Genomic DNA, 23,143 nt, shown 5'->3' on the forward strand with positions numbered 1-23,143 from the left:
CAGAGAGTATTTTATCTGCTTGTCCTGTTTCCGTATCTTTTTGTACTTTTTTTGCTGTCACATCTGATCTCAATCTCAAAGTCGTTTGTCTTCAGGCACTCTGAGGGGAACTGACAAAGTTCTTATCTTACATTTCTCAAACAATATATATCTGAAACACCGCTGCCTACTCTATCTTCTGACTGATAGTACTAACACTCTAATCCTGCAGACCCTTGCTCACTGGCTTTGTGACATTTGTTTGAGGTCCAAGATGTGAACCACAAAAACTTGCTGACAGGAAATTGGCTAATTTTGACAGAATAAATCCTCTTACTGAGATCAAATGAGATTTAAACTTTGTAAACATTTGGTGTCAGACATGATGGGAGTATGACATCAGTTTATGCAGATGGATGTTATGTAAACGCAGCCCCCCCCCCTCATGCAGACAGGATTAGTAACAAACAGGTAAAAGTCATGCAAAAGTCGCCTCTAAGGTCAAGTCTATTTTGATGAGGTACAGAGGAGATTAATGGCTACCAAATTTTCAGTGAACCATAAATAAGTGCTAACAGCATTAGACAGCAGCTTTCACCCCAGGAAGTGAAGCCCCAGCCCACTTGAGTGGCTTTTAGTATCAACGTCAACGTCAGTTGTCAAGGAAAACATTATTCATACCGAAGGCATCGAGTCTCATTCTATAGAAAGACCTAACGAACAAACGTATGATTGTAATTTTAATTAGATGAATTATTATGGGGCTGTCACTAATGATTTTTTTGGATTTGTAGATTATTGTCTTGATTAATCTGCTTCGTTCAAATTACAATTAGTTGATTGATCAATTAGTCGATGAACAAATTTAATTGGCAACTTTTCAAAAATGGATCAATCATTTTGAGATTTTTGAGTTATTTTTGGACTGTTGGTCAGATAAAACAAGACATGTGACGGACATTTTTCTCTATGTTCTGACATTCAATAGACTAAATGATAAACCAACTAGTACAGAAAATAATCAGCAGATTAACTGACGATGAAAATAATCACATTAGTTCTTATTTTATCTATAAAATGTCAAAAAACAGTGAAAAATACCCGTTATAGTTTCCCCACAGCCCAATGTAACCCAAAGATACTCAGTTTAAAATGATATAAGACAAAGAAAAACATCAAATCATCACATTTGAGAAGCTGAAAAGCATATTGGTAATTTTTGCTTGAAAGTATGACTAAACCGAAATATTTGCAGTTAATTTTCTCTCAATTGACTAATTGATAAACTAATCATTGCAGCTCTAAATGAATATATTAAATAGCTGTATTTAATGTATTCATATATATATATATATATACACATATATGCCCTATATTGTTTTAACATAAGCCACTGAGTAAATCACAGAGTGAAAAAACAAGCGGAGATGGTGTGCTGGTGAGCTGTACCCTATAGTAACCCTGTGACTTTACACAGCCATGACCTAAATAACATGCCAAAGCTTAAAGTAGGCTCTCAACTCACATTCAAATGCCATTACATCAGGATCATCCTACTTTAACTTCTGCTTATGTCAAATCATCTAAAATGTGAAACCACCTCTCTGCACACCTTTATTTTTTTCTTTTGCTATTATCTCAAAATCAAAACAACTTCCTCTCATCTAGTTAACTTCAAACTTGCACCGGAGCAGAAACGGTTTCACTGACGCCATATGGTCGCTATATAAAAAGTGCAGCTTAAGGACACGTTTAAAACTATTAGCATTTTGACCCTTGAGGATGAGCAGTGGGGTTACTGCAGAGCTTCGTCCGGGCTGCGGCCGGCCGTCACACCAGCTTCTCAGCGGCTCTCTTCCTCCCCTCAACACCCTGCCACGTTAAGCCGAGCTCGGGCTCAATCTAAGCCTCTGAGAGGTCACGGCCTGAAATGGGAGGTCAACGTCGGGCCTCGCTGAAGGCTTCACTACTTCATATCAGCCGTCTATTTTAACAAAGAGCTGATATGAGTCTAGACTGCTGATAGCGGGATATTTTAAAGCAACAGGACAATCAGGTGACTTTCACTGAGCCAACTGTACATGCAGCCTCTGATTTACCACATTATCTGCTATAATTCAACACAGTTTCACTTCCTGATGCCAGATACATGAAACTTCTTTTTTTACTATAAATAGTAATGAGGAAACACCACTTAAACTAATATTTAAAGCAGAGCTTATATTTGATTTCTAAAACAACTAAAACATCTTTCTGTCTGTGTGAATGTGTTAGAATCTTAAAAATGTCGTATATTTTCTGACCCTACATGGATGAAAAACCCAACAAACCCCAATAAATCTAACATACACTAAAATAAAACCACACACATTTGTGTAATAATAATAGTAAAACAAATATCCTTTCACATTTCATATTTGTTCCCCATATTCCAACTTTTTAATGTCTAAGAATGAGTGAAGATGTGCTGTGCCCAACAGATCTCTGTCCTGTTTTATAATTCAGGGGCTGCGACAGCCGAGCTGCCACATCTCATGACTCTGTGGATGACAATAAAGAGAAAAATCACTTAAGTGAGACACACTACAGCGGGACGGGGAGAAGAAAAAGGTTTTATAGAGTGAGATATACAGCAGAGCTCTAACAGTGAAGTCCTGTCATGAAAATAAATGCTATTTTAATCTTAAAAAAAAAAAAAAATCCACATCCTGCCCTCTTACATTATATAAGACAGAGTGAAGCCATCATATTAAACTTTGGCGAAAGAACACACTGTTCATATCCTGTGTGTCTCCTTATGGATAAATATTAGATAATAAATGAAAGTGAAAAGGTCAAGTCAAGTCAACTAACAGGCTTAAATGAAATAAGTGAACTTAAAAAACGGGAGTGATTATTTAAAAAGTATCTTGACATGTAAAAGGATAAGAAAGGTTCACACGCCTATCTGAGCTCAAACTACACTGTTCTGTTAGACTTCATGAAGAGCTCAATGCTTCAATAGTCCACAAGAACCCAAAAGGTGGAAACTAGCAATAAGAATGTTTTGAGCATAAATATTAGACTGATAAAAAACACATTATCTGGCCTGTACTCTGTTTTTGGGTCATCAATGTTGTCAGTGAAAGGTCATTTCAAGACTAGAGCTGCAACAATTAGTCGATTAATCGATTAGTCGACTGTACAAAAGTTAATTGCCAGCTATTCTGATAATCGAATAATCGTTTTTGTCATTTATTAAGCAACAATATCAAATATTCGCCGGTTGCTGTTTCTCAAATGTGAGGATTTGAAGCTTTTTTCTGTGTCATTCATGACAGTAAACTCAATATTTTTGGATTTGGGCTGTTAATCAGACAAAACAAGATATTTGAAGGCTTCACTTTGTACTTTAAGAGGTTGTAACAGGCATTTTTCACTATTTTCTGCCAAAATGATTAATTGGATAATCGAGGAACTAATCAGCAGATTATTAATTGATAATGAAAATAATCAATAATCAAAAGCAGTGTTATGATTACACATGATGTGCACACTCACACAGGTGTTTTCAGTTAATTTGATGATTGCGTTGAAGGTAGGTTGAACTACGCAGGTTACTACATGACATCACCAGACTCCGTGCACTAATAGGGATGATAGTGGTGTGATTTGTCCTGATTGAACAGGTGCAGCGAAGCTAACGGGAGAGTCAGGGAGATGTCAATCAAACACGGTCCGTGCACATCAACACAGTCCTGAGAAGATGTGAAAGGCCTTTTTTCACAGAAGACATTTTAACACGTCACACCAGGTAAAGCACAGGTGTGAATAATAAAATGAATGATGGCTGAATTCCATCTAGCTGCTTCAGTTTCAGGGTCCTGGTATCCTGTTCGCTGCCTCTCTGTCTCATTGTCATGACTTACTGGGACACTTTAACATGATGGAGTTAATGTTATTAGTAACACTTGTGCTTTTCCTACTGTTACAAATCAAAATGTCTGCTGTGAAAAACACCTGTGTGGATGTTTAGTGATGTGAAGGCCTTTAAGGATTTTCTGAATGCTATAAAATGAGCTATAGAAAGAAACATGATAATTAAAACAATCATCGTATTTCATCAAAATCATATTGTAATCTTATACAGTCTTATATTATTTTACCCCTAAAAAACATGTTTGTTTAATGCCTTGTCGTCACATGTTGAGGTATATTGTTGCTTTTCTTGTCAAATAAACTTTCTTACTTTAACAATGTTTGTATTTGTGTTGTGCTCATGCTGCCTGTGATCAGCTTCTACTTGTACCTTGTAGGTCTATGGCATTAGGCTTCTTTAACCTGACATGCTGTAACATAATCTTTGAGTCCAATTAACCTCATGTCATCACACTCCAACTATTCCAGGAAGCAGTAAAAGCCCTCATTAACCTAAATGGCATCAGTATTAGTTGGCTCCAACTGAAGTCCATTCGTTTTTATGTCATGTCCTATGGATTTAAATCCACACTCCTAATTAAAGAGATGATCTTCATTGTTAGCAACCAGACAGCATACTGCACCCGTAATCATAACGCTCGACGTTTAATTTACTGTTTCTGTGACTGCCAGCTTTTTGCTGTGCATCGCTAGCATTTTTTTTAAATGTTACAGTAATGCGAGCGTCGACTGCTGTTACAATAATAATGACGGTCTTTCTGTGCCATAAGATTACATAAACAGACCGGGCATGTTTTCAAACAGGGCACTGATGTGATGTTGGAAGCTCAGAGGACTCGGCCAGACTGCCAACTCTGCGAGCACCGGGTCAGTGGGAGACAGAGGGAGACAGAGGGAGAGAAGGATGGACAGACGGTGGGTAGGAGTTAATGTAACAGAGCAAAGCCCTGTCGTTGTGCCCTGCTACAGCGATCTGTTTGTGATCCTGTTTCAGATGTTTGCTTGGGGGCTGAGACGGAGCCACACACAGTATCCATTGTTGGGCAGTTGGGTGGTAGGATGAAGGCATGGAGGAGAAAGGGCACAAGACCAGAGTGCTTACGTCTCTCCACTGGAGAGCCGCAGCTGCTCTATTGAAGGCAAGAAGCACAGAGAGGTTTGGGACTCTTTGACAGCAGCTGGTAACAGCTTCTTCAGCAGGTGGCTTGGCCTAATTATCACGACAGAGATGCCAACAGCCTGTTTCTCCGGGAACATGTGAGAGGCAGGCGCACAATATACAGCCGATTGTACAGCACCATGTCTGCCTCCAATTATAATGGAGCACTAATTGTGCTGTATCCTGAGGAAGAGGAGAATTGATGAGGCAGGCCAGATGTGGGAGCTGTTTCAGGGAGTAAAAAGTTGCCTAAGAAGTACAGACCCAAAGGATATTTCTGGCAAAATCACAGAAATAAACAAATTGATGTTCTGCGCAATTAATCTTTTTCCAAATCCAAAATTCAAGATTCTAATAGTTTTCAGATTCCTTCATCAAACCTGTTTGGGGCCAGCTTCTACATTTGAGGAACTAAAGTTACAAAAAAGTAGGACTCAAAGATTCATTTGAGATCTATTATCACCTTTTGTCTGTTGTGTTGAGGCACAAGCGCTGTAATTTGAATGTTATGGCCTACTTACTCAACACAACCTGTTGTTACCACCTGAAAATAAAACAAGCAATATAAGTATATGACATGCTGAGATAACACGTGTAGCCTACTTATGTTTTTCAAACCTTTTTTCAATAATCACTTGCTTCAATTATTGCTTCCAATTCAGCACATTTGATCTCAAAAGTCAAAAACTTAATTATTTGTCTGCATGAAAGTTTAACTGAGAGATTCTGAGTGTTGAAACTGATGTGAAGGGATTAGTTGGTTCAGTCACTAGTCAGTAGTTCTTCTTATTATGTCTTTATCATTCAAATAAAGGAGGATATATCAGAAATGCTGCTTTAGCTTTTGAGCCTCTGAGTGGGCGGGCTGATGTATATGTTTGATTGACAGCTGAGCCAGGAGGGTACCGGGACACAACATAAACAACATGTGCAGGTAAATGTGGCTTACAAGTCAAAGACAGACAGGTTTTGTTAACAGCGATATTAAAGAATAAGAATAAAGACCACATTTAGCATCTTAACTGACTGAAATAACATTTGCAGGCAAGTTTTTAAGCTGCTCAGTGTGCTGCAGCTGACTGATTAGCTGGCATGCAAATTGATGTTAAAGGTGCACTTTACCCCCAGTTTGGTTGGAGTTACAAGCCAAAGCAGCTTGCAAGAGAGCACATTAAGAGCAGTCATGACTCTGATATCTGATATAAATCAGCTGCAGTTGATTTTATTCCAATAGTTCGAGGCAAAGGTCATAATCGGCTCAAAATGGAACGGCCTGCTGAAGAAGACCTGATCCGAAGAAGAGTGAAAATGGTTGCCCTCAGAGCTTTAGTGAATCTAGGAACTGGTATTAAATGGAAATCCAGCCTCAAACTAAACTATTCTCACACATGAAGAAAAACATACTAATAAACCATTTAAGAATCTTTGGAGAACATAATTTTGTGACACAACATGATCATCACAATGTGATTCCACTAAAAGTTTAATTTAAAGTGACAATTTGAGGTTTCTATAACAATAAACGAAAAAAAACCCGACCTACAATGTGGCAGGAAAAAGCTTTGACTCATCCATTAACAAATGGAGCACAACATGATGGGATCAGAGTGAAGCCAGATAGACTCGCTTGTGTTTGTCCACTGAGTAAGTAAATACTAGTAGACTGAATCAAACAGTTAATTATAATAACTGCCCACCTATTGATCAGAGTCCATTTAATTAGGCACTGTTATCCCTCTCTCTCCGCCATCAGTGATATGGGGATTAAGTGCTGAACATGCTTCTGAGTAATCCTAGGAGCCCATGGAGCAACCACTTGCACACACACCACTCAATCAATGAGGCTCGGGATTTGTGGTAAAGCCACAAGCGCAGCGTGAATCTGTATTTCCTGAGCAAAGTCCTTGTCCAAGGTCAGCTGCATGAATCCTGAAAAATGAGCAGTTAAGAGCTCGGTGAGTCTCAGACCTGAGCTGACCGGCAGCCTCTGTGTGTGTTTGAACTGTGTGTTTGAACTGTGTGTGTGGTTTGAAGATCAGGCCGAGCAGAGCGACAGCTGCATCATACACAGCAGGAGCAGAGAAAGGACTGAGCATCTCAATCCAATAGTACAAAACACAGCATAACAACTGGCCGTTTCTGTGGCAACGGCTTGCTGATGCTGCTGTGTTTATGATCTGTCTCCTCCCACCTCTTATCTGCACGCTCCTCCCCCAATGGATGACAAAAAAAAAATCCCCTTTTTAATCAGCAGTGACAGAGCCTGACCTAGATTGCCTTGAGAAGGCTGCGTGGTGGTTGAGGTTTACTGAGGCCACAGGGATTCATGATGGAGAGGAAGGTGAAACAAGCACGTTTAGGCCAAAGTACTGGCCACGCTGCAGCAGGATGCTACGTGGAGCACCATTCAGGCAGCTGGAAAAAAAAAGAAGTGCACATGGCAATAGCCAAAAGCTTCAGCATACGGCTCTGCAGGAGCTGGTTAGAGTGCCGGAGAGTCTCATAACCATATCTGGTATCCAACGCCGATCCATTTCATCTGACTAATTCACTGCCTTCCAAATTCAAACTTTCTCAGTTCCTTGGCAGCCCAGCTGAGGAATGAAATGTTCATCAGGGCACAGGTCAAACTCACAGGAAGCAGCTTCTTTAAAGCTGCTCTTGGCTCCTTGTGGGCAACAGGCTGCCGTGTTTCCACCAGTTTCACTCTGCTCAGTTAACCGGTGAACATCCAGCTGTGTGGCTTCATTTACTAAAGCAGTGATAGTAGAGGCTGCTGTTACAGGTTTCACCAGTGTTTTACAGCCACAAACACAGAGGGAATTATTCATTCATTCATTCAGGAATTATATGATTAAATAAAGTATCTGGCACATATGAAAAGTCCCTTATTAAATAATCAGTCACCATAATTCATTACTCATTCATTACTGTTTTGATTCATTGTTTAGTCTATAAAATATCCTAAAATAGTGAAAAAAGCCCATCAACAAGTTGATTTCTTGTTTTGTCCGACCAATAGAGCAAACCAAAATCTATTGAATTTACAATTATATACAACATACTATTACTATCCAAATTTATACAACTGTTTATACTGCTTATATCTGACCCATAGAGTGTTCATATTTATTCATATTCATATTTATTCTGCTTAAAACTGACCTACAGTATATTCATATTTATTCATTATTTGTACCATACTTAAACCACTGTCTATACTGGTTATATCTTCTACAGGGTATTCATATTTATACTACTATCTATAGTGTTTATTTACTGTTACTAGTGTTCACACTGTATATATGTTAGCATATTAATATCACTCTGTTCATACTGTTCATTCTGGTAATGCAGTTCATACTATATATATATCTTAACATATTCATACCTACCCTTACTGTTTTTTCTATTTATATATTATACATATGTACATTGCTTCTTTCACACTTCTGGTTAGATGCTAAACTGTCTCAGTGTTTGTACTCCGTTGTTGACCCTGACTCCTCCTTCTTCTTCCTTTGCTACCAAATAACAAGAATCATAATTCATGTAACCATTAGGGCGCTTCCTCACTTGAACACAAACAAATGTTGTTCTGGTGCGTTTTTGGTGCGACAGTCTCTCAAAGCCACAGAACTGAACTTAAAATCCCAGATAAGATCCCATATATGTAAAGTATAATGTTGTAAAACAAGGAGGAAAAAATGTTTTATCTACTGTATCTTTGCTTCAGGGAACACTTAAGATAAGAATTTGGACACACAGGTCTGGGTGCTCCCCTTGTATATAAGTTGTCAAAAACTAAATAATTAATAAATGGAGATTTAGTGAAACTTTCGAGTGTTTACGATCTGACCAGCCAGACATCCAACAAACATGACCGGACAGATTGTCGACACTCCACAGCAAAACATGCACTGGCATAATTAGAGTGTTGCTGCAATTCTAACCCACAAAAACAGCAGATTGACTGGGGGAGGTGATTCAGATGATGAGTTGCTACGAGGCTACTACATGGTCTGACACAGCGGAAATCTGAGGGTGTTAAAATCAACTTCGAGTCCACACCCATCTGGGTTCATTTCACACCATCTGATAGATTTGCCTCCCCTGTCCCATCCGAGTCATACCATATCTACACGTAAACAAACAACTCATCGGGCAGTTCGTTCAATCTCCAAACAGCTGGTACTGAAAAAAATCTAAAAAATATTAACAGTGGACAAATTTGCTCTGCATGTTTTACCTCATCACCAGGCAGGACTGAGAGATGACCTTATTAGATTTGAGGAGAGACAGCAGACTAAAATCAAATAACTCCCTCTGCTCAAATTTAATGAAACTTTCATCTGGGATAGTCACTAATCAATCACTATGATTTCCCATTTACCGAAAAGGGAGGACTGTGAAATGCTGAACATGTTGGCTCAGTTCCTTTCTGACTACTTTACATGATGTGATACTCATGAGTATTTGGGGATAATTGCTGATAAGCTTTGAGGCAGCAGCAGCATGTTGTTGACCAGTTGGATAATCTCATGTTTGCTGCCCTCTCTACCCTCCAGGACCAGCCTGAGGTAACTGAGCAGGCTGCAGCCACGGCGTCCAGGTCTGCAGGGTAATGTAAGCACACTTCTGGGTCATTTAGCACATAGTACAGTGTACTACTGATCGTCCTGCCACACATGAAGGAAAGACAAACCCACACAGTTCATCACAGAGATGCAGAGGAGCAGCAGCTGCCTGATGAACGTTCACTGCAACGCCGTTTATCATCTTGAGATAAAACAAACTGGTGTTGCTAGGCAAACTCAGCATGCAGCTTATGGCAGGGACGGAAAAACCCATTTAGAATCTAATCCTTCAAGATGACATTAACGTACGCCGAGTTTAAGTAGCTTATATAAACGCCCTACTGCAGCAACTGTTTGGAGTCAGAGCATTTGAGCAGGAATGTTGACAAGTCTCTCGAGGATCCCTCTGAGACCTTTGTCACAGCGACTACTGCCATCGGTTTTCCTAACAAACCTGAAGCTAAATTTATACCCCAGAGCTGAAGTGAACACAAAGTGGTGAAATATGTCATTAGCAAATTGCTAGAATCTGTAGATTTGAAGAAATATGCAGTAGGTGTGGTGGAAGACAGGCCTGGAAATGAAATATAAACCAGTGGTTGGCAGCAAAATACAAAGATATGAGAGGCAAATTCTTTAGACTTTTATGCTCCAGGTAGAGGCAGTTATCTTGTCTCAGGCCACAATGGAAAAAAGGGACCTTTGTGTTTGCCCAAAGCTAGTCGCCAGTCTGTCATTCCTAGTTTGGTAGTTTGGCTGTGCATATGAGAGCAAGCAAGAGAAAGAGAGAGAGAGAGAGAGATGGGCTTGTGTTCATCAGTAAAACTCAAAGGCACTTCATACTCTCGGCTGTTGCACTGATGGATACTGTGACTGCTGTCTGTCATTGCTGCATGAAGCCGTAAAGGCAACTCAAATCATATTTAGTAATCCCTTATTGCGGTCAAAAATCATATCAAAGTGATGCACTTGTAATATTTATTTATTATCAAAATGAATGAATGAGGTATCAGCGTGTATGTACTATATGTATCAGTAATGCTACTTTAGTCTTCAGGCCTTTAAGGTGAGCTGGTGTACACTGGTGTTTGATTGACAGCTGAGCCGGCAGAGAACTGAGACACAATGTAAACAAACAGTAGCTTACAAGTAAAAGACAGGTTTCGTTTGCTTTGGTATTGAATTTAGCATCAACATGGAGCAATCTTGAGACTAGCAGGTATGTCTTTAAGCTGTTCAAAGTGCCACAGCTGACAAGTTAATTAGCTCGCATGCAAACAAGACTAGACTTGTTTGTATATAAGGAGGAGACATTAGGGTTGTTTTTTCAAAGTCAGTGCTCTTTGTGTAAATGGCTGCTGTGTCACCATCAGCCAAGATGTTAAAAAATGAACTAACTTAACTGGGTATAAGCGAAGATGTTCTCTGAAGCAAAGATGGGGGGCGCCATCATGGAAACAATAAATATATAATATCAATCGAACTTTTGGGTATTGTTTTATTTAGTGGCAGGGCTCTAGGCATGTGGGTTGGTCAGTCCACCACTTTGGTCCAGATAGAAATATCCAAACATTTATTTGATGGATTAGCATCAGAACTTGTTCAGACATTCACGGTGCCCACAAGAGGAATCCTGATGACTTTGTTGATCCTTTGACTTTTAAAACCAAATACCTGCAAAACTACATTACATTCCCATCAGCCTGTACTTTAGAGCTAATTAGCAAATGTTAGCATGCTAACACGCTAAACCAACACAGTGAACCTGGTGAACGTTGTACCTGCTAAACATCAGCATGTAACGCTGCGTTTCATGCAAGTCGGAGGTCGGAAATTTCCCGGTTGAAAATTCTGTCCTCCGAGTTCGGAGCGTTCCACATCTCACAGCGTCAAATGCAAACAATTGACATGGCTGACTGTGAGAAACTCTTATTCTGGCAGGCAGCATATGAATATCTGCGACGTCAGCAGAGCCAATTGGATACATTAATGCAATGGAGGAGGATAAACGACTCATAAGGTTGTCACGCATAATATTTTACATCAGTTTATTCAGAATATTACACACAATAGACTACCAAGTACCATTATCGTCACATTTCTGATAGCCTGTGTCATTCACTAATATGTATTCACTATTCATTTAACACCATTCGAACTTCTCTGGATGTTTTGGAGCTTAGTAAGCGTTAAGCCTTACAGAGCTGCTAGCTGTAGACTCATCTTTCCTCAAAAGTGAGCACAGGACACGTGATTTATGGGGTTAATTTCAGTTGGACTATAAACTTATTTATAACAACTTCAGAGAGACTTTTGCCAGCTGAAGAAGCGCTTTTGGAGAATTGCACTTCTAGCCTCTTCTCCATCAGTGCTTTTGAAACTGATCATACATTTCTTATAGTTATTATGCAACAAGCGACGTCCACATGTCCACATCTTTGGGATATTACATAAAAAGGCATGACATTGATGAATTAATTAATGTCATCCTTTTTAGTCCCCTCACATGTGTATATGCCAGGCACTACAGACTGTACATTATAGTTTAATGAAGAAATCCCAGGCTGTTTAAAAGCTTCTGAAACCTGGAGAGGCAGCTGGGTGGAGATTGTGCTGTATGACATGACGTTAGCTCTAAAACCCTCTCTGTGTGTCCTGTACAGTATATTTTTGTAGTCAGGGGTCCTGTGGGAAGAGCCAGAATTAGCAGTGGATAGTGAAAGGTCATAGAGCAGTGGGAATGGAGATCCTGTTGACGCAATCTGTCCAATCATATTTATTTCCTTTGGCCAGAGACGAGTGCCTACGTCCAGACTCGGGGAAACAAAACAAAACAACACGATCCCAAATACAAGCAGTGTTCATCTTTTGAAGTCTGACGGCAGTGGTAATGGCATTCAGACCGGTTCCTTGAGAAGTACTTCCTTTTAAGAAGAACTTGTAGCACTTAACAATACAAGCTCTCCCCCCCAAAAAAATCTCAACAATGACAACAAACAGCAAGAGCCAAAAACGTCTCTGAAGACAGAGTCACGGCAGACTTTGCTTGAGTGTGTTTTACTGTTGTCTAAACAGCAGTAAGCCACGTCTGCTGCAGTACGCACTGCAAAAGCAGGCCGCCGGAGCCTCTGGAGGAGTTGTTTTTCACAGGCCTATGTGGTATGCATGTGCGTCCCGGCCCACTCAGACCCACCTCATGGCTGGCTGGTTGGCATTCCTGCCTCACTCTGTAATTATGGCTCTTCTCCAGGCCTCCCTGCTCAGCTCTCCCTGCAAGGCGGGACCTGCCTATGTTGAAGATTTTCACCTGGCCATTTAACTCACACTCTAATTTTAACAATAGCACATCACAGGGGCGAAAATATGCCTTGACAACAGGAGCAAGCAACAGTTGTGGTGGTGAGGGAAAAAAAAAAAAATCACACTTGGTGTCATGTGTCATGAATCAGGGCTAATCATGATGTTTTCCACCTTGTGCTGACACTGAAATTATGTCATATTAAATAATTGAGGTGAAACAAAAAATAACAGTGAAGTGCTTCGCTTTAAATCCTGTTTCTCATTCAAGTGTGTGAAAAGACCACAACACCCTAAGCTGAGAAAGAGTTCACGTGCCAAACAACACGTAACAGACGTGCACCTGTATTTTGGCAGTGTGAGAAAGCACAATGGTAGCAGAGGAAGTTTTACTCTACGTGTTCTTTCACATCTGTGTGCAGCTGTTGTGAGAGACATGCTACTTTCAGACTCTACAGGTGTTTTCTTCTCTCTAACTGCTTTTCCAAACCACCCCTAAATTCCCTGTCTCTGTAGAGCCAAAACAACATTTTTACTTTCATGTCCTGAAAACCCCATAATAAAGATTCATTTATCTTATCTTAAATCAGGCAATCTTATGATGTTCACGTGATAATATGGGATTTATTCACAGTTCTGTTTGTAGTGAATGAACAAAACGAAATACAAGACTTAAGTAAACGCCGTGCCTACAGAAATTGCGCAAAACCTACAGGAAATAAATATTTGGCAACTAAAAAAGTGTTTTGAAAACACAACTTTGTGTCCCTGCTCGAACAATGTGAATTTGTTGACGTACACTGATGAATAATCCAAATGTATTATCAGTATGTGAAAGGAAATCTCACAGAATTTCACACAATCTACTCCATTCATGCAGCTGGGGGCACATGACATGCCTGCAGCAGAAGGATTAGGACGATCAGCTGAGCACAACTCAATACCACATTGTTCCTCGCTGCTCACCGCTTGTTTTTCCTCCAACTCTCCTTGAAGCTTATCAGAGGAGGACAGAGCCAAGCGCCTGCCAAACTTCAATCACTCCCGGTCCACTTCCCACCGTAAACTGTGAACAAGCCATCGTGGTGGTGCCAAGATGTCAAAGCCTTTTGTGGTACTTTTTTCAGGGTCTTTATTGTTTCACACAAAGCTTGAGGTGTTTTTTGTAGAACAGCTCATGTTCAGGACAAATAAACACAACGAATGGCAATTAAGAAAATCTGCTTTGGGCTTGAGATTACAGAGCACACAGCTGCCTTTGTTCGCAGGTCACATCTGTATTTGAGTGACAAAAGGCAGCCAAACAGCACACTGCTGTGTGAATGTTTCAGAAAGGGTGTGTGCCAGCCTGAACTCATCCTCCATTCAGGCTCTCATTGTCTCTGCTCCACACTGATAACAAACAGCTCGCACTATGCAGACACATCTCATCTACTCCATCAAAGGCTGATGTGCTAGTCTGGACAACAAATTACAGGCAGGTCCCCGTCAAAACAAGGACACACACTATTATGTGGATTTGTGGCTGCGGTTCACAGGTAACTTTGCTCTTAATGCCATCAAATTTAAAGCAGAAAGGTTTGACATGCAGGAATGCACACAGTCTTCACCTCTAAATGTCTAAATATTGCTCTAAATTTTGTTTTCGTCAACTGCTGGCCTTCAAAGCAAACGTATGTCTAATTTCAGTCAGTCTCATCGGCTAGTGCTGCCTGTAAAATTTGAATTATTTGATATAAATTCACAGAAAAGCTGTAGTATGGCCACCACAGCATTTTATGCAAAGAGTTTAAGCTACCGTCTATACACCACAGTAGAAAAAATATACATCAGAGCAAATACATATCCCTAAACAGCCATTGCGTATTCTGAATTTTGCACAGAAAGCACTTTGAATGCACCTTTAAACCTCGAAGAGCCGCATCAGCAGCATCTTGCTTTTGAGAGAGGACTGAGCGGAGCAGAGACATTTAACCCGCCTCCACGCCACTGAAAACACCATAATGGAGATTAAAAAGCTCCAAGATCTGCTCACCTGGCAACTTACATGGACAGGCCTGTGCTTGGAGTACGGGGAGATGCTGTGCAGCAGAAGAGCTGGTAAATACATACTGTGTTGACTCATACTATGCAAATATCACACCTGATGGCAATGAACACGTTCATGATGGAGTTTCTGCTATTCCAGTTTTAGTTGCCTTGGGAAATCAGTGTGCTGCAGCAAATAGAGTTTTAATTTCCAGTGTGATAATCATCTTTTTCCTTGAACACTGCTTATCTTAAACAGTAACTGCATTCAGCCTTCAACAGCGGCCTTTAGCAATCTCTTTGGCAATCTGTCTTCAATTTCTGCCTTTTTGTTCCAATAGATTAGGTGATATCTGCATTTCTAACATTTTTGTTTGCACAACATTATGAGTATTTCTCACCTATATAGAGTGAGGAGTCTTTCTTCTTCACATGATCATCGATGTAGGACACCCCCAGGGGCTGCACCGGCGTGGCTCCGATCCCCAGTAGGACCTGGGCTCCGATCAGCAGCAGGTACATCATGTTAGTGCTGGCCTTGTTGGCGCACACGGCCTTCTCTGCATTTTCGGTTTCTTCCTTGCTGGTGTTGGAGCACACATCCCGACCCGCATCAGTCCTCCACGTTTCCCCTATTTCATACTGATTTGTTAGAAACTCGGGGAGAGCTGAGAGAAGGGCGCCAAGCGCCATGACGATGCCCCCGCAGCCAATCAGACGTGGCCGATGTGCTTTGGCCCCAAAGTAGCTGACGAACAGAATCAGCGCCAGGTTGCCTATCTCAAAGCTGCTGGCTATCACCCCTACATCAGCACTTTGCAGGTTGAACCGCCGCTCCAGGGTGGTCAGCACGCTCACCTGAAAACAACAGCAGGACACAAAATTAAACCAGGGTCAAAGGAATGATGCTGGAAAATGCAAAAAAATGTGGCACAAATACAAAACCAGGGATGTGGGAATCCCATGTCACCAACTGGATGAGAAAATTCACCATCAGTGCATCTTAAGCATTTCTCTACATTTGATTCTTTTAGTCATGCATGTTTTCATCATCAGTCACGCCATTTTAAACTGTGTCTTTCCATTGGAATATCCTGCATAACAAGCTGTTCAGACGTTCCACACTGTGGCTCCTCCCTGCCAACAGGCCTCTGTTTCTGATTAGCCGGGCACAGCAACATTTACTTCCACAAGCTTCTCTCTATTTTAGCAGCTGTCATCCACAGAAGAGTCACAGCCTACCAGAAACTTCCAGCTGAAGCAAATGCAGTACATGGTTGTTTAAGCCCTGTTCAGGTTTTTTTTTTGTTTGTTTTGATGCAGCGATTCAGAGGTCAGTGATTAAAGACTGAGGTATTTATTCTCACACAGTGAAGCTTTGTAGTTAACTGCAGCATTTCAAAGTTAAGCCTTTATTATACGTAGCATCATGACTCTGCTGTAAAATGCAGCATGGATGTTTGCTTGTGGGAATGATCTCTCTGCTCCATGTGAACCACAGTGTCACCTTCATACAGTTATCAAGCTATTTTAAGATCTGTCCCAAACTGTCTTTGAAAGGGCATAAAAATTTTCCATTCCCCACCGGCTCTATTAAAGAGTTTTGACTGAGCTCTAAAAAAATGTCAATACAAACATCCTTTTCTGAAATGTTTCTAAAAGTGACTCCATTGCAGGATGAATCAACTTGTGGTTTTGCTGTTGGAAGATTTTTTTATCCATTAAATGCTCAATTTTGGCAATTTAATATACACAATTACCTTGGATTGCAGCTGTTATGCTGAAGTATAACAGAGTTTCTACTGTTAGAAGGTAAAACACCGTTCTCTTCATGTGAAAGGTCACGTACTACATTGAACACTGCTGTATTTCTAAAGGAAAATATTTCGGTGGTTTTTACAGTCACCTGCATTCAGCATGTATCACCTACATTTGACCTCTGTGGCGGTTAACAAGCTCTAAAGATGTCCCCGTATATGTCATTTATACAAAGTGACACTTTTTTATTTACTTTATTCTATAACATTGAAATCTGTACACAAGTAGAGAAGTAACCTTGTTCCTTTCAGTCCCTCCAGATGCCTGTTGTGAAAATATGATTGTAAAACTGGTCTTCACAACAGTCATAAACCTGATCACACCCTTCCTTATGTGCATTATTTAGGCAAGCAGATGAGGAGGTGTCACAGTTGACAAAGACAAACATTACTGAGCCTGTTTGCTTTGTCGTCGGGCTTTTAAAAAAGTTGTGACTTTTTTAAAGTCACTTCTTCTGTGACTTCTTGGAAGCAGAAGTGACAGCAGGTCTTTGCTGCAGCTGCTGTGAACACCACTGCAGCGACTCCTTCGCTAAAGATCAAAGCTCAGGGAGGATGATTGTTGGGAGCGGTTCGTGCCAGAGTCCTTCAGTGAAGCTGAGTGGATGGAAAAGTTCAGAATGAGTCATGATGTCTCTGCCCCTTGAGCGGCACTTTCTCACAAATGTGAACACACTGTGGACGGGGCTGCATTCACGCCTGGCTTGCTCCGCCCGGCTGGGGTCTGATCGCAAACATTGTCTCATCCGGTTCTTAGAAACGACGCCAAGCCCGAATGACCTGTTGACACTATAGCTTTAGCTTTAGCTGGACAGTGTGCTGGACAGGGAGCAAAGCCAATCCAATCAGATCCCATCCCATTACTGAAGGCTCCGAGCAAGTGATGTGACTGACAGCTTTTGCTTTCAGTTCAGCAGTGGAAACACTCTGGATGAGTTAAGCTCTCGTCTCCAGGTTCAACATGTTTGCGCACTTACACTCTGACTTAAAACAGGCAACCTTCCAGGAGGATTAAAACCAGAATAAATTACATAGGAAAAACAGAGTGGATTGCATATCGGTCAGTGGTCACAGCCACGTTTTATCCTCGTAGCAGCTCAAACTGTGGAAATGTTCAATCTGTTGCGTGGCAACAAAACAAACCTCATCCAGTTCTGTGACATCCCATTACCTCACAGACGAACGAGTCTTGCGGGAGCACAAAGGATCCAAACTTCCACAGAAAAAATGCTTTACTTTTTACTTTTTTTTTTTTCAGGTTGCATTGACAGAGTCTGAATTATCAGCAGGCAGAAAAAGCTGCTCAATGCTGACATTCACTTCGGCACATTAAGGTTTAGGATTGACGTGAAAGTGCTGAAATGGTCCTATTTGTGAAGGCACGGCAGCTGTTTATAAGTGAGGCCTCGGCTATTTAGAATCATTTCCATTCTGTTTTATGAGGTGTAACCCACTGAAGGTTGACTGAAGGTTAACTTAAGGTACTTTAACTGCTCCGAATAAGCTGTTTTTAAGAGTATTTTAATTGGTGTCTAAAAGAAGCGACAACTACAGTGTTAGCCAATGGCACACAACATATTTCCTCCTTATTAAAACCATTAATCGTTATCTTGTATCCTTATTTTATGAGTAAACGAGCAAAGTTAACACATTTTCATCCTTTTTAGCTCATGCATGAGTGTGCTCCAAACATGCCTGACATACACCAGAGTGGATTTTGAATACATTTTCTATTTACTGATCCGTGAAACCAACTTCTGACTGTTTGTCACTCTGGATTTGTAAACATTTACCACTTTCTCAGAGGCACCTGACGTTAGGTAGTCTGTAAATGGCTACACCTCTGCACTATTTAACGAAGAAAGCGTCAGAGTAATAATAAATAACCCAGGTGTTATATTTTTTGATTTATGTCTGCGTCAACCTGAAATAAAACTGAATTATTTGACATCTGAGGATAAACTGACGTAATGAATCGATAAAACTGACTAAATGGATAATATCTGAGCAAATACCTGTGATTTAACTGAACATAGCTGTTATTACTGAGATTTAACATACTTTAAAGGTGACAATAATGTTTTGTTTGGGCTTCTCCTTCCTTCAAATATTCGGCTGATTCAGTGCGACCGACCAGAGTTTGACAGGTTTGCTCAGCTGAGACGAACAGAGTTCAGGTTCAGGTGTTAGTCACACTTTGCAGCTCGAGCTCTGGAGTGTCAGATTTGGTTCTTATCAGGGAGGTGTTACTACAACCAACAGAGCTTACACCCCCAGATGCTGCAGAAGTTGCAAAGTGACACACCAGGGTTTAATGTATAGTATTATCTCCTACAATTACAATCAGCTGGAATTAACAGCAGAGATGTAGGCGTCAGGTAGTATTAGTGACAGGATGCATGAGTGTACAGCCTCTTTTGGTACATGATGTCAAAAAGCAGTCACACAAAATATTCATGAGTGCATAAACACACTTGTTCTTGTAGCTTTTAATGAGATAAAACAAGACAGCTTGAACAACTGAAGTGTGAAGTGTGTAGGACCTGGATGACCTTATCAAGTTATCAGTTCACACATGATGGCTCTGAGATCAGTGAAATGAAGTTCAAGTATTTCAGGATTGTTCTTCCCCAGCTGGGGCTAAAACTAACCATGATTTTCATTACTGATTAGCCATTTAATCTATAAAATGTCAGAAAACAGTGAAAAATACCTGTTATACTTTCCAAGAACCATAGGTGGTATCATCCAACAATCTGCACAAAACTCAACTTTGCTACTAAAAACAGCTGCAAATCTTTTCATTTGAGAAGCTGCAGCCAGGGAACGTTTGCCCTTTTAGCATGAAAAATGACTGAGACATTTAATCGATTATCATAACAGTTGTAGATTAATTTTCTCTCAATCGATTGATTAATCATTTCAGCCCCACATACAACTTTTATCTACGCAGCTTTATAACTATACAATAATGTCTTGCTTGTTAACAGGGAATATAATCGATCTCTCATGTTATACCTTCTGTGACTAAGATGAAAAATGTCCATTAGAGTAATTCAACAACTGCTGAACAGAATAGTTCATTTACTTGAGATACACAATAGAAATGCCATTAATTCACTTAAATGAACATAAAAAAAACTGTAAAAATAGCAAAGTGAATTCATGAGAGCGGAGAAAAAGAAAATGAAAACAGGTAACAGTGATGTACTCAAAACTGTACTCTTGTGGTATCTGACTACGTATTCACTCTGCTAAATCAGGACTCCCAGCATGTTGCTAAGTGTCTTGGACTGTAATCAGCTCACAGAAAGTAAAGGGGGCCACGATAGTTGAGTTTTGTCCCTCCACTTCCAGCGGATACTCTTAAGTCCCATCATCCAATCAGAGACACCACAGTAGCTCACGTAGGTCGACAACAGTTCACCAGATTGCCACTGAAGGAGGTACCTAATGTCCTCTCCGTGTAAATAAAGCTCCCTCTAAATGAGCTGTTGTGTTGACGAACAAGAGAACAGAGAGACTCGTATGTTTGTCTACGCAAATGATCCCAAATCTCACCTGAAGCTCCAGGTTTATTGTTTAAACTGATGTGTTTGAACAGGTGTCCAAAACTATGAAAAAAAAGCAGAACAATTGTAATAATAGCTGTATTGTACCTCTAAAATAAACGATAAAGAGGAAGAACGTCTTGTTTAGGAAATCATCATCATACAGTAACTGACTCTGAGTGGCACCACTGTGCTCTAAGCTGCAGGATCCTTGATGCTTAGCAGGTCCGCTAACGGAGAAGATAACATGTTCCACTCCAAATATGGCCAAGGCATTTAGAGTTTAGTCTATTAAATGCAACTGAGCGTAGAGGAAACATGGATTTCTGGAGAATAAACATTGCTAATGCTGAAACTAAAAGTTCACAGCGGTGGCCTGGGGGCTCTGGAGGTCCTCTGGGATGCTTTTGAGGAATATTTTGGAGCACTTCAGGAAGTTTTGTCCAACAAAAATCTATGTAAAAGTCCCTGCATGCTTTCAGGCTGTGTTCATTGCTACAGCATCATTAAAATGTTTCTGGGTTTTAAACAGTAGACAGGATGTGTTTAAAATCTTAAAAACTATCATCATTATGCAATAGTAAAAGTGAAAGGATGAGTCAAACTAGAAATAGGAAATAGGAGGGATAGGTTTGGATCTTGACCTTGAATGACATTTTGGGTAAAAACAGTCAACTGCTGCCTTCCATAAAATATTATAAAACTGTTGTTATTAGTGCCACCTCTATTAAAACCAGAGCTTACAAGTCAAACACTGGTTACTACATGGTTGATGAAAATGGGTTCAATTTGTGTTGTGATTATAACAACAAATTAGACATAAATGTCACACATGTAGCAGGATATTTTCTAAAATACTGATAAGCAGTGACAGGAGCAGTTTAGCAGCCTAAAGGTTGTACTTTTCTCTGCAGAAGACAGCTTTCTATCTCATATTTCTATCTCATATCTTTGCTCTGTTGCACGTTATTTAGTCCACGGCGTGCAGAGCAGCTGAAACCCCAAATGCAAAGCCGAGAACCGGATAACAAAAATATGACCTACAGTAGCTGAGGAGTGTAGTGCAGGTGCTGTGAGCCCATTTGCATGGGTTGTGTTGCACTCACCAGGTATGCTCCGACGGTGCCCTGTGCCAACATGAGGGCGCATTCCGCTACCAAGAACACCTTGATATTGGAGAAGCATGAGGAGTTTTTACGGAGGCCGTCTCCTTCCAGCATGTCCCCGCTGCTCCGGTCCGACTCTCGGTGCTTCTTCACCTGCATCCTCCCTCACTTCAACCACAGCTCTGCGAGGAATAAAAACCCCGAAACACACAGCAGGAAGACCGCAGGAAGACACCGGCAGGTTCAGTGTTTCGCTTTCCCCCCTGAAGACTACATTCGCGGTGCTCCTTGTCGCTGTTTATCTTGATTCAATTATTTTTGTCTTCTTACATCTGACAAGCTAAGAAACACACACATCCAAACTCCGCGGGGCTCTGCCGGGTCGTCTGCACTCAAACATTGGCTCCTCGTCGACGCGCTGGAACATGTGAACTCCCTGAAGGTGTTTGCGAAGGCACGAGTGGAGCACGGGCGCGTAGATCTGCGTCAAATCGCATGTTTCCGTCGCGGGTTTTGGTTTGTGGTTTTTAGCTGAAGAGGAAGATTTTGCTCACAGGCTTCATCTTCCCTCCTAACTCTTACATGCTCCAGTCTGTCATGGTCCTTCACGCACAATGACTGCTCTCTGCTTCTGCGCTCCCACCTCTCTCTGCTCTGCTCCTCCGACCCTAGAGGCGCTGTGCAGCAGCAGCAGCAAGTCTGCTCAACTTTGAAAAATCACTACAGCACTCCTGTGGGGTGTGTGTGTGTGTGTGTGTGTGTGGTGCGAGTTTAAAGTGACTTGCTGATGTTTTCTGATCTATAATTTTCCCACCATAAATCTATAGGGATTGGCTACTAAGACCCTCCACGATTATTTTCATAATCAAATAATACAAGTTATGTTCTCGATTAATCGATTAAAGCTGTGGAGTGTGGGACTTTTGTCTCCCCCTCTTGGCAGTGAGAGTAATTACATAAACACTGTATACAAATAACGGACGTAGCCACCGTGATGTCACCCACTGGTTTGTGGACTCCCATTTTGAAGCCAGAGTTTGGCACCATCTTGGATTTTTGGAGCCAGAAGTGATGAGAAGTGACCATATTTGGATGAGAGGGTGGAGCTAACCCTAATGCTAGCTGCTAGCTTGATTAGCACAGTGCATTTACAGTCTATGGTTAACTGTGATAATGCTAATGCTAATGCTAATTTTTGCAGGCTAAAAACAGGCTTAAAACCATTAAAACAAAATGTACTTAGTGGAAAAACTGAACATCCGATTCCTTAGAATGTCTTTTAGTACAACCAAATGCTGAACAACCGTTTTTTAGGCAACCAAAATGTTGAAAACACACTGAAATAATGAGGCTACGGCTACAGCTACGCTTATACTCTGTGAATGTGGGGTTGCATTATGGTTAGAGGCTACTATGGCGACAAAGTTGGTTATCTAACCAATGTTTTGGTCCATAAAATGTCAGCAAATAAAGAAAAATGCTCATCACATGTTCCCAGAGCGTATGATGATGTTTAAAATGTCTTGTTTTGCCCAAACATTAATACAAACCCCAAAATTATAAATTTTACATGACATATATGACAAAAGAAAACCAGACATATATTCACATTTTAGAAGCAGAAGTCTTTTTTTTTTTTGCCATTTTTGCTTAAAGATCCCTTTCAGACATGTATTAAGATATATATAGATACTCTGCTTGGGACAATAAT

General features: G+C 40.7%; 1 protein-coding gene across 1 annotated transcript in view; it reads right to left on the minus strand.

Moving 5' to 3' along the window:
• slco3a1a (solute carrier organic anion transporter family member 3A1a) overlaps positions 1-22,106 on the minus strand; it is a 37,305-nt gene extending 15,199 nt beyond the window's left edge. Inside the window, exons 1-2 of the mRNA XM_067589713.1 lie at positions 21,433-22,106; positions 15,360-15,816 (exon numbers count right to left, since the gene is read on the minus strand). Of these exons, the coding sequence (XP_067445814.1) occupies positions 15,360-15,816; positions 21,433-21,591 (616 nt within the window). The 5' untranslated portion in view covers positions 21,592-22,106. The remainder of the gene's footprint in view (positions 1-15,359; positions 15,817-21,432) is intronic.
• Between the last annotated feature and the right edge of the window lie 1,037 nt (positions 22,107-23,143).

This window comes from Thunnus thynnus, chromosome 5, assembly GCF_963924715.1.
Source record: "Thunnus thynnus chromosome 5, fThuThy2.1, whole genome shotgun sequence".
In the NCBI taxonomy this organism is placed as follows: domain Eukaryota; kingdom Metazoa; phylum Chordata; class Actinopteri; order Scombriformes; family Scombridae; genus Thunnus; species Thunnus thynnus.